Source organism: Lepidochelys olivacea (assembly GCF_965140295.1).
Source record: "Lepidochelys olivacea isolate rLepOli2 genome assembly, chromosome: 2".
In the NCBI taxonomy this organism is placed as follows: Eukaryota; Metazoa; Chordata; order Testudines; family Cheloniidae; genus Lepidochelys; species Lepidochelys olivacea.
The window spans coordinates 155068200-155084784 of NC_140412.1; the positions used below are offsets into that span (position 1 = coordinate 155068200).

The 16585-nt window shown below is 42.2% G+C and overlaps 1 protein-coding gene across 1 annotated transcript in view; it reads right to left on the reverse strand.

Annotated features, from left to right (window-relative positions):
* Nucleotides 1-9475: 9475 nt before the first annotated feature.
* LOC311516461 (uncharacterized protein) overlaps nt 9476-16585 on the reverse strand; it is a 67094-nt gene continuing 59984 nt past the window's right edge. Inside the window, exons 16-17 of the mRNA XM_084620548.1 lie at nt 11435-12274; nt 9476-10237 (exon numbers count right to left, since the gene is read on the reverse strand). Of these exons, the coding sequence (XP_084476674.1) occupies nt 10182-10237; nt 11435-12274 (896 nt within the window). The 3' untranslated portion in view covers nt 9476-10181. The remainder of the gene's footprint in view (nt 10238-11434; nt 12275-16585) is intronic.

A 16585-nucleotide genomic window follows, 5' to 3' on the forward strand; every position in this document is an offset into this window, starting at 1 on the left:
AAGCTTATCTTTACCAGCTTAGGTCAAAACTTCCCCAAGGTACAAAATATTCCACCCGTTGTCCTTGGACTGGCCGCTACCACCACCAAACTAATACTAGTTACTGGGGAAGAGCTGTTTGGACGCGTCCTTCCCCCCAGAATACTTCCCAAAACCTTGCACCCCACTTCCTGGACAAGGTTTGGTAAAAAGCCTCACCAATTTGCCTAGGTGACTACAGACCCAGACCCTTGGATCTTAAGAACAATGAACAATCCTCCCAACTCTTGCACCCCCCCTTTCCTGGGAAATGTTGGATAAAAAGCCTCACCAATTTGCATAGGTGACCACAGACCCAAACCCTTGGATCTGAGAACAATGAAAAAGCATTCAGTTTTTTACAAGAAGACTTTTAATAAAAAATAGAAGTAAATAGAAATAAAGAAATCCCCCCTGTAAAATCAGGATGGTAGATATCTTACAGGGTAATTAGATTCAAAAACATAGAGAACCCCTCTAGGCAAAACCTTAAGTTACAAAAAAGATACACAGACAGAAATAGTTATTCTATTCAGCACAATTCTTTTCTCAGCCATTTGAAGAAATCATAATCTAACACATACCTAGCTAGATTACTTACTAAAAGTTCTAAGACTCCATTCCTGGTCTATCCCCGGCAAAGACCCAGCATACAGACAGACACAGACCCTTTGTTTCTCTCCCTCCTCCCAGCTTTTGAAAGTATCTTGTCTCCTCATTGGTCATTTTGGTCAGGTGCCAGCGAGGTTACCTTTAGCTTCTTAACCCTTTACAGGTGAGAGGAGCTTTCCCCTGGCCAGGAGGGATTTCAAAGGGGTTTACCCTTCCCTTTATATTTATGACATTGTGGCACCTTAGAGACTAACCAATTTATTTGAGCATAAGCTTTCGTGAGCTACAGCTCACTTCATCGGATGCATCATGATGCTGTAGCTCACGAAAGCTTATGTGTATCCGATGAAGTGTATCCGATGAAGTGAGCTGTAGCTCACGAAAGCTCATGCTCAAATAAATTGGTTAGTCTCTAAGGTGCCACAAGTACTCCTTAAGACAAAAATGGTAAAATACGGCTCAAAGATAGTGGGGGTGGAGATATTGGTCAGTGGCAAGAAACCAGAACACAGTTAACCTAGTGGAGCAATTGACTGGTCTCTTTGCCACTATCCACTCACAGACCAGACCCTGACTAAAGAAATGTACTTGTCTCACATTGTTTCATCTCATTTCTTAGATGAGACCCATAATGCACTCACACACTGGAACGAAAGTACTTGGGATACAGCGGTACCAGAGGGCAGCAGGAGAGTGATCGATGTGAGGTAAAAAACCCCAGGATGATCAGAGCCTTATTCCCTGTAGACTAAGGAGAAATTTCTACAGATTAATTAGTGCACCTGGAGCAAGACTTAATAAAATCCCCTGCTTCAGTCAGACAGGAGAAGGGAAGGAGAACTGTCTGTAGTTTGGAGGCATACTGGTGTTGACTAGAGAATTCGAATACCATGGAAAGGGAGACCCTCCCCAAGCAGGGCAGAGGGACACCCCCAGCACAGAAAACCAAGAGAAACCCTGTCCAGGGGGAAAGAGGGTGTGAAGCCAAAGGGGCTGGGACTGGAATAGGGAGCAAACCTGGGTCCCCTCTCTGCCACCATTCTCTTTCCCTCCAGGGCACTTGAGGAGCCCAAGAATAGGGGGAAGGGTAGTGCCCTGACCCCCCACAATAGCATTGGCCATTTGCCACATGTGGTGTCAGGGGTGGGATTATCATGCTGTGGATTTAATCCAGGATGAGCCACACACCCCTCCTTCCCACAAGGAATGATGCGGTCAAGGTGCAGGTGCAAGCCACAGCAGCCCAACAGGAGGCAGTGCAGCAGGAGACCAAGCACATGCTGATGAGCCAGGCCACCCAGGACCACGCCGTGCTACAGGAAGTGCTGAACCTGGAAGTGGCTACACCCCTTGGCCTTCAGCTCCAAGAAAACGATGGAGCTGCTGGTAGTGGACTGGTGTATGAGGGGGCTACCCTCAGGCCTCAGAGCCTGGGTTGGCCAGAATGATCCTTCCACCTAAGATGAGTTAGGTGAACCTTGTAGAGAGACAACTGGCAGCCTGTGAACTGTTCCAGATCCCAGGAGAGAAGACATGGTGTACCAGGAAGCCAGTCCCAACCCCAAGGCCCCAGATTATCAAGAACTCCAGGAGAACCGTGACTGGAAGGCTGGGGCAGGCTGAATAGACCAAGGCAGAGGGCGACAACTGGAGTAAGGTATCAGTGTTATGGGGGGGGGAGAGGGGGATGGGACTGGAGCACATAGCAGCCCAGTGCCCCAACACAGAGGAGTCCATGTACTGCACTCTAGGGGATTACAGGGAGTTATGTAGTTTACTTGGCCTGGCGGGGGTTACAACAACCCCGCATGGGTACACCAGGCTGGTAAAAATGAATGGCATTGAGACCACAGCCTTGGTGGATTCTGGGAGTGCTGTCACGCTGGTCTCGGGGAAGTTAGAAGGGAAAGACCAATTTACCTGGGCCGAAACCACAGGAGTAATGTGTGTCCATAGCACCATAAATTTCTACCCCACGATCCAGTATGGATTGAGATCCAAGGAAATACTATCAGTCATTGCAGAGGTGGTCCCCAGACTCCCCTACCTAGTCTTAATTGGTAGGGACGGCCCAGGTTCAAGAACCTACTCCCCCCAATAGAGCTAGGGGAGGGTAGCAACCCCCGGACTGAAATTGAGGCACCCAGAGATAGCCCTGACCAATTTTTGCTGGACTTGCCCCAGACTTATTTTCATGCCCCAGGAAGCCCCAAAAATCAAGGCGGGAAAGGGGCAGATAAAAGGTTAGGAACCAGGATTTTGGCAGGGAACTAGAAAGCTGCTTTAGTTGGTAGGCAAGCCTGTCTGGGAGGTGAGGAGACAGCCTGGACCGTTGAGCACCCAGAGGCAATCCCCAGCACCGGGGGCAGAGTTGAAACAGACTCCACAAAATTAGGGCCGATCAACCAATTTCGGTTAGGACTAAGCCTATGATCCACTAAATGCAAACGGCCTGCCCATAGAGAGGAAAACCAAAGGCCCAGAGCCATACCATGTGATCTATTGTTCGGAGCAGTGCAAATAAGAGGGGAGAAAGTAGAAGCGGTACTAGACACCCTTAAACAGGCCAGCCTCACTTCCAACCCTCCCAAGTGCGCGATAGGGCTAGCTGAGGCCAGATACCTCGGGTACGTAGTAGGAAGGGGCTTGGTGAAACTCCAGTGGAACAAAGAGGCAATACAGGGTTGGCCCCCACTGGACTGCAAAAAGCAAGTCGGAGCATTTTTTGGAGTAGTGGAGTAGGTTCACCCCCACTTTACCATGAGGGCCTGGTCACTGACATACATGATAAAAGCTTGGGGTCCACATATAATAAAGTGGACCAATGCAGCGGAAGAAACATTCACAGACTTAAGGACGGCCCCTTGCAGTAATCCAGTGCTCGTAGCCCCAGACTTGGAGAAGGAATTCAGCCTACAGCTGGATCCCTCTGCGGTAGGGCCATCCTTTTGCTAGGGCTAGGGGCCATCCTTTTGCAGATGGTGGGAGAGGAGGAGTACTCAATCCTGTACCTTAGCCAGAAACTCTTCCCCAGGGAGCAATGGTATGCTGTCATCGAAAAGGAAAGTCTGGCAGTTAAACGGGTCAGGGAGACTCCGATACTAGCTCTTGGGATGGCGGTTCATCCTCGTGACAGACCACGCTCTGCTCCAGTGGATGTACAGAAACAACCCTTCCACTGCCGGGTACAGTACAGGGCCGGAAGCCCACACAGCAACACTGACTGCCTATCTTGACAGTACTGCCTCTCATCCCCAGTAGCCCAACCCCATGGTGTTGAGGGGGAAGGGGGGAGAAATATGAAATACAGCAGGGCAAGAGGGCAGCAGGAGAGTGATAGATGTGAGGTATATAAGCCCCAGCATGATCAGAGCCTTATTCCCTATAGACTAAGGCCACATCTCCTCTACCCACCGGATTGGTGATCTATCAGGGATCGATTTATCACGTCTAGTGTAGACGCGATAACTCGATCCCCGATCGCTCTGCTGTCAACTGCAGAACTCCACCAGGGCAAGAGGCGGAAGTGGAGTCGACGGGGTCGTGGCGGCCATCGATCCCACGCCACGAGGACGCAAAGTAAGTGATTCTAAGTCGATCTAAGATACGTCGACTTCAGCTACGCTATTCTTGTAGCTGAAGTTGCGTATCTTAGATCAATTCCCCCCCCCCCCCCCGTGTAGACCAGGCCTAAGGAGAGGTTACTACAAGTTAATTAGAGCACCTGGAACCAATTAAGGCCTTGCTCAAGACCTAATAAAAACCCCTGCTTCAGTCAGACAGGAGAGGGAAGGAGAGCTGCCTTAGTTTGGAGGTGTACTAGTGTTGACCAGAGGATTCGAATACCAAGGGAAGGGAGCCCTGCGCCCAAGCAGGGCAGAGGGACTCCCCCAGCAAAGAAAACAGATAAACCCTGCCCAGAGGGAAGGAGGATAAGAAGCCTGTGAAGCCAAAGGGGCTGGGACTGGAATAGGGGACAAACCTGGGACCCTTCCCCACTCCCCTTCTCTCCCAGTCTTGAGAAGTCCAAAAATAGGGGCAGGGGCAGGGGTAGGGGCAGGGGCAGTACCCTGACCCACCACACCAAGGAAAAGTGCTGGACCCACCACAATAGCATTGGCCATTTGCCACATACTGCATTAAAAATTAAACTGACTTCCTCAGATACTGTAATGCATAATTAAAACAAGACCTAACTTTCTTCCCAATTTCATCTGTACACTTCCAAGTTAGTTTTTTAACTTCATGAACTGAAAGTGCTTTCTTATTCCTTGCACACAAAGTCCCTCCCTTCTGCCTGCCCGTGGTGATCTTTCCTATATTTCCATATTATCCTTTCTATTAATCTAGTCAAGTTGCTGCTGCTGCATTTTTGGTTGCCTCCTTCAAATACTTTTCACTCCATCAGGAGAGGGAGCTAATCCAAAGGACCAAGCAACAGCTGCAGTTCTTCTAGCATTTGCAGTGCTTGCAGAGCACGCGACAGCAGCTTCATCACCAGAATGAAAGGCCTGAAGGTCACCCTGAAGTCTGGATAATTGACACTCATTGACAACATGTGCCATTGACTGCTAGAGACCACACTGACAAAGTGGGTCATCGCACAGACCTCGTGTAGAGAATGGCTGCATATATTCCTTGGCCAGTGTTCAGCAGAGTCCATAGGTGATGTGGCAGGTCAAATCCTGAAGGTCGAACGGTTGGATCAGCAACAAGGAAACCATTCCAAATGGCTTTGGCTGACCACTTATTGTGCCATAGGGCTGCTGCTGACAGATTCCGATCTGACATTTGAGACCACAATGGATGTCTCAATGTAAATTGTGCTGTAGGGTGACTGAAGATGTCCATGTACAGTGGGAGAACTGGATTGGCATGTAGCTTTTCCATCAGTCCAGCTGCAGACTCTCTGCAACGAATGTGTGGAGGAGGTAGTTACTCACAACTGGTAGCCGTGGATACAGGGTGCCTGTGACGATGTGCATGGTCAAGTTCAATTTGACATCGACCAATTTAGTGTAAGGTGAATGACTCCATACAGGGGCACAGTATTTCACTGAGGAATAGCACAGTGCCAGAGCTATGCTCCATGTTGAACTGGCTAATTTGCTCATTAGATTATTTCCAGTCCTGATTTTGGCACCAGTCTTTTTTAGATGGTTGCAGTAAGTCAGAGCAGTCTGCTGTGACACCAAGGCAGACCAGTTTTCTGTTTTCTGTTGAGGTTGCTTATGTTGTGGAGGTGAAAGCTGCACAACACTGTCTTGGTCACATTTGGTTGGAGATGCCAGCTGCTACAGTAGTCTGGCATCTTGGCCAGGTCAGTGTTCGTGATGTTCTCCAATTCAGTGAAACCTGCAGTATGTCATCCCTACTCTTCCCTACACAGCTATGGCTGCCAATTAAAAGGTCAGATCAAAACATACAAGCTCCTCAGTACAGCCCTAAAAAAGCTGCAGTAATGTTTCTTTGGTTATAATTTCTATCCTTTTTACTATGCTTTCTGCACTCATTTAGGACAACAGTTACCACTTCCATACTTTTTCAAAAAGGAAACTTTGATACTCACTGAAGACACAGTTAAAAGGATAAGCCTCCTTATTTCCTCTCCAAAAGTCCATTTTGTCTATAACTTGTCCATACAGGTATCTAGCAATAACCATACAGCCTGAATTATTAAAACAACTTGAAATCTTTCAATTATTACAACCAGTGCGGGGAGGAAAAACTGGATCTCTGATGACAACTATCAGCTGACCCACAAGCAAACTATTTAAGCTTCCGAGAGGAGAGCTTGAGGGTAAAGTTTAAAAGAACCATAATCAGTTCATTTGTAGCTTGTGTTAAGAAATGCCTCAGACAAACCTGTACAATATTCGATAATGGAGTATAAAAGATATTAGTGGGAAGCAATAGGACATCTCATGGAAACCTAGGATGAAGCTAGCGATGGTTTTGCAGCACCACTAGGTCTTAACGCAGAAAATGAAAGCATCATAAAAGTGGGTGAGAAGTAAAGAAAATTACACTGTCTGCATTACAACACAGAATACAGTTTCCTCAAAGGCACTGAACAGAACGGATCTTTATAATTAGCTGTCCTAGTCCCTTTTTAATTCTGTATCTAAAATCTTTAATCTCATGTTAGGCTTGATAAAGCTTTGTCAATAGTTTATATTTTAGACATCTAGAGCCTGACTTTAAAAAAAAACAAACATAGGTCCTGTGCATTCATAACCCCTAATGATGTCAGTTGGATTTCGGCACCGCAGGGTGGGAGGGAGAGAAATCAGAACCTCAATATGATTATGAATTGAAAAGGGTTCACTTACTTTTTAAGTTTGTGATTTTTTTTATATTTGAACTTTACCCCAATACTGACATTGGATTTCACACAGGTTCCAATATTTCCTAGTTTGTTTTTGAAAATGAAAGGAAGGATGAATTTCTATTTTGGTGTGAGTCACCAATTGTCTTAAGATGGCTGGTGCTGACGTATGTGGGTTGTTCTAGGCCTCGTGATGATTTTAACTGTCTCATTCTTGGTGTTCTGTGTTTTCAGTTTTTACCAATTTTCACCATTACCAGGTGTTTTTTTTTTAATTATTATTATTAATAAAGTAGTGCAGTTTTTTCTGATTTACACCCAATTATCAATCCACTATTTTTTTTGGGTACTTACTTTGTTAAATACTAACACTTCACATGATTGTTGTGTCCTGCAGCTCTAAAATTGCATTATGGAATTGCTTTAACACACAGAACACAGTAGAAATCGGAAAAATTGAATGTTAATATCGCGCTAGGATTGGCTCACATGAAGACGCTACCCACCTATTTCTTTGCATCTGTTTAGTGTGGCGCTGAATTTAAACAATCACTCCTTCACAGATAAAAATAAGGTAAAGGGAAACATGGGGTGAAAACACAGATCTATGCCTGAATACCAACGAGAAAATCAGTGCTTAGAAATTTTCAAGAAAAGTAAAGCTGGGAGTGAAGAAGATGCATTGCGCTGCGAGTACTGCAGCATTGAGGGTCAGTGTTCATGCTGACAGAATAAAGGAGCATGTCAAAAGCAAGCAACACAAGAAGCTTGAAGAAGAAGGTGAGCTTTGGGATAAACAGTCAATATGAGGAGCTTTCACTGGGCTTTAATGAAAGGGAGAACAAAGCATGATTGTGTCAATGAATTTGTGTGTGCTCTTTGTTTTGCTGGACAATTACTGTTAATTGCAGATGGGCCTAGTGGTGACTGTCACAATACTGTCCAGCAGCAAAAGCTCTTTCTAATGCAGACATCCTCACTCATACGTATCTGAAAGAAAATGATGATGCTTTAATATGTAAACTGATGGCAATGTGGTCTCTAGTCTGATTTTTGATGCGTCTTCTGATGTGTGTGGACCATCTGATTGTTTTCAGTTTTTGATTTCAAAGCAAAATTGTTTTGTGCTGATGTGACATTCATTCCATCTACTGCCACCCATTTTGTCGACGCAGCAATAACTGACATGTTTGATACGTACCAACTAACTTGGGAAAACATGGCCACAACACACACAGATTCTGCTTCCTAGATGGTTAAGTTTGCATAGGAGATTAAACTCACTCAAAAACCGGAGCTGCAACGTATTACCTGTCCTGCTCATCTGATTAATGTTGCGCTGTCAGCAGCTATTGCTACAGAAGAAATGAAAGAGTTGAAATCTTGCCTCATTGGATTCAGGGCCGTTTTCAAGCATGAAAACAAGATGAAGGTTTTGTTTCCCACAGTGCAAGATGAGTGCAGAGCCGACTGCTGATTACCTACCCCTGTTGTGCCACATCGGTGGATGAGTTTGTACTTCGCTGCCGGTCATGTAAATAATGCGTCTCTAGATCATCCCAACTTTGATGGTTCTAAAGCAGAAACTCTGAAGAGACTGGCAAATAACCAGAATGACTGCCACATTCTGCATACCAATGTAATGTTCATTGTTGAAAACTTGGAAACATTGTGTGATAACTCCAGCGTTTTCTGTGTTTCTCAGACTACTGCCAACACATGTGCCCAAACAGAGGTTTACTGGATCCTGACAACCAAAATCTCAGCTGAACTGAACACAAAAGGTGAAGGAGAAACATATGATGAGAAAACTCAGCCATTTCTGGAAATCCTTCTGACCCCAGAACACAAGAAAACCAAAAAAGCGTTCAAAACGGTCAACTCAATGCTCAGTGAGAAATGGGAGATGCCTGTGACGCACAACCTGAACCCCGAAGTGTTTGGTGCAGAAGATTCTTTTTGGAATGTCATCCAGGTGTTGCACCCCTTCCTCAAGGTGAATTTTGCAGCAAACTATGACCAGAGCGTTTGAACCATTTGCCACTAACGATAAGATTTCAAATCTAAAAGGGGAGTTTACTGCTTACATGAACTTGCCTGACCCTGACAATGTGAAACTGGATGTGTGGGCTTTTTGGAACAGTCATCAAGACATACTTCCCAACTTCAGCAAAGTAGCACGGTGAGCTCTGAGTGTACCCCCGGGATTTATTGATGCAGAGTGCACATTTTCAAAATTGGATTACCTCCAAGACAGCAAGCGGCTCAATCTGAGTGAGGATACTTGGGAGAAAATTATGGAAGCATATGCAAACCAGAATACTTGGAAAACCTACTAGCTCATAGAGAGACAAAATATCCCTTTGTACATTAAAAAAAGTGTATACTGTAGTAACATGTGTATATTACAAAAGGGTTTTTTTGTTTTTCTTTTCCCCCTCAATTTTTCTATTTTTTTATATTTTAACCCAATTTCACCCTGGTTTTAATGTTTGGAAAATAAACACTGCAAAATGCTCAGATTTTTTTTTTTTTTAACACAAATAAAAATTGAAAATGCAGAATGCTATTCTATACAATGTAATTCTGGTTGTATTTCCATATTTGTGTGCATTTTTACAATTTAAAAATAACATTGGTTAAGTTTTTCCACTAACAAGTGTTTGCATTTTCTTATTTAAGAGCACATTTTGAGTTCACAGTAGGAGAAACGTTTTGTTTAGGGCCCATCATTTTAATGCGTTCCAAAAAGAAATTCAGTATAGTCACTTCTAAAATGTACCCTAACTAGTTATAAAGTCTAAAATTAGAAGAACTGGCCATTTGTTCATATGTGAAGTAATGCATTTCTGTATTTTTCATGCAATGGAACTCTATTTTCAGTGAATATTCTTTCTAAATGGATTATAACATACAAAACCTTTTTTTTGGAAAAGGGTGATTAATATTAACCAGCCCTCAAAAATCTAGAGTTTTCACTGCAATCTACTAAAAATATTTAACAAATGCATAAAAATGCCTGGACAGTATATTCATCTCCATGACAATAATTTGTGCTCCAACTACATTTTTACTGTACTAAAAACAAACCCTATCCCCTTCCACAAAAAACAAAAAAACAAACCACATCCAGAACTAAATTGTTCAGTTTGTTTCCTAAAAACTCAAAATGAAGATTCTTCAGTGTTCTGTTCATCTGTTCCAGTTCAGCTGTTTTATCTTCTTAATTTATTTCTCTAGTTTCAATTAATGCTTTGACTAATGTTTCAATATTGATTTCTGGTGAAGGAAAAAAGAAAAAATCTTTAAATTATTCATTCATTTTTATGCAACTTTGCATAAATGCATATATCAGATACCACGTTAAAAATTAGAGATTTAGCTTTCCTAATTTCCTTAACTAACTTTCCTAATTCTAATATAGTCGAATAGTTTGCATTATCGGTCCGGCAAATTCACCAACATGATGATTGGCCCCAGTTATATATTAATTCAGTTCTGCCTTAAATGTTCTAGAAATACATTTCATAAAAACGAATATTTTTCTACTATTTAAAACAAACTGCAATTCATAATGCTTATTTGTGTAGATACCAAAGCAAAATAATGTGACAAATTACCATCTCAACAGCAGTCAGAATCAATATCAAACTGTCTGTTTAAATACTTTACTAGTAAAAAAATTATCCCCAAGTGTGTTTGACACACATTTTGCATGTCTCTCTACTATTATCGCCAATGCTAGATTTCCCCCAATCCAGTTATTTGTACTCAGTCTCTCTTTAGCAGCCACTCTTGTCTGAAGCAAACTGGCTGCTTTATGACAGGTTTCAGAGTAACAGCCGTGTTAGTCTGTATTCACAAAAAGAAAAGGAGTACTTGTGGCACCTTAGAGACTAACCAATTTATTTGAGCATAAGCTTTCGTGCATCCGATGAAGTGAGCTGTAGCTCACAAAAGCTTATGCTCAAATAAATTGGTTAGTCTCTAAGGTGCCACAAGTACTCCTTTTCTTTTTGGCTGCTTTATGAAATTTGAAACCTGGACAGCCAGACAGCCCAGACCAAAGCTCTCTTCCCCCACCCCCCAATGCACAGAATCATAGAAATCAGGGTTGGAAGGGAACTCAGGACATCATCTAGTCCAACGCCCTGTTCAAAGCAGGACCAATCCCCAACTAAAATTAGGTAGGATTCTCTCCCATTTCATAACATCACTTTCCCACAACCACATCACCAAAACAATTATATCAGTCCTCAGAAGAGTTAAATTGAGCTCCCTTCAGAGCAATATTAATGCCAATCTTGAGCTGCAAATGTGATGTTGAGGGAAGTCAACCCAAAAGCAACCCTCACAACTGAACAAGCCATGTCAGCCCTCTGCACAGTTTGAACCTTTGACTACTGCTTCGTAGCACTTCAAACTACAAACTAGATCAACAAGTCTTTACTAAGCTTAAAATCTTTACAATCTTACTTTGAAGTGCTGGATAATATGGAGTCAGCTGCTTGAGCATTCTGGTCATTGTAGGTACATCCTTTCCTCGAAGTCTATGCAGAATGTTGGGAGTAAGACCACTGGCATTTTCATCAAACATCTTATCTGACTCTCTGTCTTGTTGTTGGCAATCTCTGTATGAATTGTGGACAGAAGAGGAGGAACGAAATGAGGTCGAATCAGTCTTGAAATTTGATTTCTGGTATCTCAATTCTTCTGACCAACTAGAACCACCTCTTGATGAAGAAGTGGAATTTGCAGACCCACTCCTGTAGTAAGACGAACAGCCTTGTAAAGGATAGTTTGTTGAATATCCTCCAGATGAAGGATATGTAGCAGAGGAAGCAGAATAGGTTGATCTCTGGTCAGGTAAATTCCTTGTATTTGGAAATGCTCTTTGACTCTTCCAGTTTGTACCTCCAACACCATAAGCCATTTTGTTATCAGGTGCAGTAGTTTTGTTTCCTTGGGCACTATTAGACTTGTATTCTGTTGAATACCCACTTCCTGAATATGTGAAGTAGGGAGAGGTGCCTCCAACTGAAGTGGACTGGGAGGATACAGAAGCAGATTGGTTGAATTGCTTCAGCCATTCATTGATTCCAGTAGCAAAGCCTCCCGTCTGAAGGGCAAATGAATTACTGAGTGCAGCCATTGTTGCAGAATCATTAGGTCTTAGTCCATATGAGGATGATCCATCACCTGGTTGGTAACTGTATGAACTGGCAGTGGTGAATGAAGGGTTTGCATCTAATTGTGATGTAAATTGTGCCTGTTCAGGTCTTTGAGACGAAAAATCTTGATTCCAGTTAGTATTTCCTGAAAAGAAACATGCAGGTAAACTTAAATAAAATGACAGAAAGGCCAGCAGCAGAAGTTGGTCAAACTTAACTAAGCCCATGGCGGGGAGGGTGGGTGGTAATCTGGAAGTTTACCCCCTTTGTATTTTAGGATAGTATTTAAATTATTAAAAACCACTTATGTGTCTCACCACCTACTGGGTGGGCAAAATGTTAAACCACCACCATCAGTTGCCTTTTCACCAGGTTTGTAATAAAATGTTAATAAAATTAATGAAGGAAAGTGGGTGAATGATTCTGACTCAAAAATAGTTAAATCACTTAAGTCACAAATATTTGAATTAAACACACTACCTTCACAGGAGAGAGAAGCATTTTCCTTAGCTGTTCTCTGAAAGTAGTTCTCGGTTGTGCCCCAGTACCTAATTACTTGGCCTGGTCCACACACCATTTCTGTACAGGTATAACTATCCAGTTAGGTTTGTGGGTTTGTTATATCAGTACAACCCCAATGTGGACACCGTTCTATCCGTATAAGGGTGTCTGAAATTGTACAGGTTACTCCCCTCTTCCCTTTTGATATTATTCACCTTTATTCTGGTATAACTTAATCCATGCTAGGGTTTTCTACCACTTCAACTATTCCAGTACACTTAAAGCAGTAACATTTATATGTGTAGGCAAGCCCTTGCACAGAATGACTGAAGACAGCAATAGTTACAGACACAAGAGTACAATGTGTCAAAAGAATGTTTTTAAAATTTAAAGACCGTTTTAATAGTATACTCATGTAAGAGTCTGAACACTAAGGGTAGCATGAATGTACCACCAATGGATAGACAGCATATACTAATGAAGTTTCTGACATTTCCTACAAAGAAGTTTAGTTCTAGATAAGGAATCTAGGTGGCAAAGATTCCCAAACAGGTAACAGCCAGCGAGTCCAAAAACAAACAAAAAAACAAAAAGATGCAAATCCATGAAAATAAGCTGTGACTGTGTGCCTCACCAACTAATAGTATTGTGCTCAAATGAAGGATAACACAAATGTTAAAGTGCCTGAAAAACAGTTATAATCTGAAGACACTGAAGGTAAAAAAAAAAAAAAAAAAAGTATCTGCCTCTCAGCCACCACGTTTAGAATGTATGTCCAAGATGAACCTCAGAAGGGAGTAGATGAAACTAACACAGCACTTTGTCAGGTTTACTTTTCTCATGTCACTTTAGGCCAGTTTAGAAACTGGAATGCCAAAAATATTTAACGCAATTATTATGGAGATTTTCAGTGCTCAGCCTTTCTATTGTTTGCAGAATCTGCTTTCTCAGTGAGGTCTACATACTTGGGGACTGGATTTCCAAAAGTGCTTAGGGCTGGCCTCATTGTTCCCACTGAAGTCAGTGGTAAAACTCCAAGAGTTGTTAACATCGGTTTTAACTCAAATTACTAACATTCTGATAAAGAGGAGGTCTTTGTCTTAGAAATATCAGGAATGTCACTGTTCTTTTGAAGGGGAGGCTGTTGCATTTAAAATGGAAAAAAACGAAGGAAGGAATTTTACAAAAGTAAAACCTTTACAACATAATGAATAAAATATTGATACAAGCCTGATTTAAAATATTTTTTGCAGCTCATCTTTGAGAATTTTCTTCTTGGCTTTAAGCAATATCCTGTTTACACAGAGCTTTTGAGAATCTGCTAAAATTCTAACTTTTCTCCAATTTCTATTAACCTTCTCACTTTGCCTATTTAACCAAAATGCTTCAAGTTTCAAATCTATTTTTTTCTAGCTAATTATATGCATCAGACATTGAAATTTTGCTGCTTTATTCACTTCATGTATAGAATCACAGAACTGGAAGGGACCTCAAGAGGTCTTTTAGTCCAGTCCCCCGTGTGACACTGTATGGAATCTCGGGGACAGTTTAGGATATTATGAATACCAATATTGTAAAATTGCCATGAGTTATGCCAGATATGCCGGGTAAGGTTATCTGCAAAAATGTTATAACTTGCCAGGTATGATAATCTCGTTTATGTGTTTATATCACCTTTGTATTGTAAATTATATGTATGGTACGTCTGTAGTTCCAAACTTGTGCTATGCATCTGGGTAACACATCCAGACAGATTGGTATTAGCACTGCCTACCCTGTTTGACAGCACATTAAGGGACATCAGCAATACAACTGACAGAAGGCAAGGTATATGAATCAGCAAGGCATGCAGGGACATGCTTAAGAAGAGAACTCTAAGAGGCCTTTCAAAGTCATGTGCTCTCTGCTATGAATGTGTTCGAAATAAAGGAAGTACCTGACATATGGCAAAAAGACTATAAAAGGCAGCTGCATCTTCTCCATTTTGTCTTCAGTTCTGCTTCTTGTCCTCAGTCCTGCTTCTTACCCCTGGAGTAACCTTCCTACAAACTTCTGAAGCTCTGAACAAAGGACTGAATGACCCATCCAAGTTGTGGATGTGTCCAGCGGGACTTTCAAGCCAGCAAACTCACTAATACTGCTAGGGACTGGATGGACTTTAAAGTCATTGTATGTGAGTGTTTTACCATTTAACATCTCTCTTTTTCTTTTTTCTTTATAATAAACCTTTAGCTTTAAGCACTAAAGGATTGGCTAGTATTTTGGGTAAGATCCAAACCTACACTGACCTGGCAATGTGGCTGACCCTTTGGGGTCAGAAGAACATTTTGTATATGTGAGCAGAGTTTTTTAAGTAACTTCTCACTGTACTGGACCTAGGTGCTGACTGGGAGCCAGAAAACTGGAATGCAATAAGGGGGCTGCGAGATTCCTTTTTTGCTTCTTGATAACTAGTGTGGGGGGTCAGAAGCACAGTTTGTGACTGGTTGGGGAGTTTAACTTCAATGTTACCCACCAGTCTCGGGAGTACCTGTTCTCCCTTTTGCAGCCTGCCCTGACCTTGGCATTTCCAGTGAGGGCTGCCCCAGGCACACGGGTCAGACCCTGCACTCAAGGCAGGACTAAGTATTATCTAGACCATCCCTGCCAGGTGTTTGTCTAACCTGTTTGAAAATCTCCACTGACGGAGATTCCACAACCTCTCTAGGAAATTTCAGTGCTTAACCACCCAGACAGTTAAGAAGTTTTTTCTAATGTCCAACCTAAACTGCCCTTGCTGAAATTCAAGCCCACTGCTTCTTACCCTATCCTCAGAGGTTAATGAGAACAATTTTTCTTCCTCCTCCTTGTAACAAACTTTTATGTATTTGAAAATTGTTATGTCCCCTCTCAGTCTTCTCTTTTCCAGACTTAACAAACCCAATTTTTCAATCTTCCTTCACAGGTCATGTTTTCTAGACCTTTAATGATTTCTGTTGGTTTTCTCCGGACTTTCTCCAATTTGTCCACATCTTTTCTGAAATGTGGTGCCCAGAACTGGACACAATACTCCAGTTAAGGCCTAATGAGCACGGAGTAGAGCGGAAGAATTATTTCTTGTGTATTGCCTATAACACTCCTGCTTGCAGCCCAGAATGATGTATTCTTTATTTGCAATGTTACACTGTTGACTCTTATTTAGTTTGTGATCCATTATGACCCCCAGATCCTTTTCCACAGTACTCCTTCCTAGGCAGTCATTTTATATGTGTGCAACTGATTGTTCCTGCCTAAGTGAAGTATTTTGCATTTGTCCTTATTGAATTTCATCCTATGTACTGCAGACCATTTCTCCAGATCATTTTGAATTTTAACCCTATCCTCCAAAGCACTTGCAACCCCTCCCAGCTTCGTAGCATCCGCAACATTTGTAAGTGTACTCTATATGCCATTATCTAAATAATTGATGACGATATTAAACAGAACTCGACCCAAATCCAGTCCCTGAGGGACCCCATTTGATGCATCCTTCCAGCTTGACTGTGAACCACTGATAACTACTCTCTGGGAAGAGTTTTCCAACCAGCTATGCACCTACCTTATAGCAGCTCCATCTAAACTGTATTTCCCTAGTTTGTTTATGAGAAGGTCATATGAGACAGTATCAAAAGACTTACTAAAGTCAAGATATACCACACCTACCACTTCCCCCCATCCACAAGACTTGTTAGTCTGTTAAAGAAAGCTATTAGGTTGGTTTGACATGATTTGTTCTTGACAAATCTATGCTGACTGTTACTTATCACTTTATTATCTGTTAGGTATCTGCAAACAGATTGCTTAATTATTTGCTCCATTATTTTTCGGGGTACTGAAGTTAAGATGACTGGTCTGTAATTTCCAAGGTTGTCTTTATTCCCTCTTTTATAGATTAGGACTATAATTTTCCCCTTTTCCAGTCCTCTGGAATCTCTCC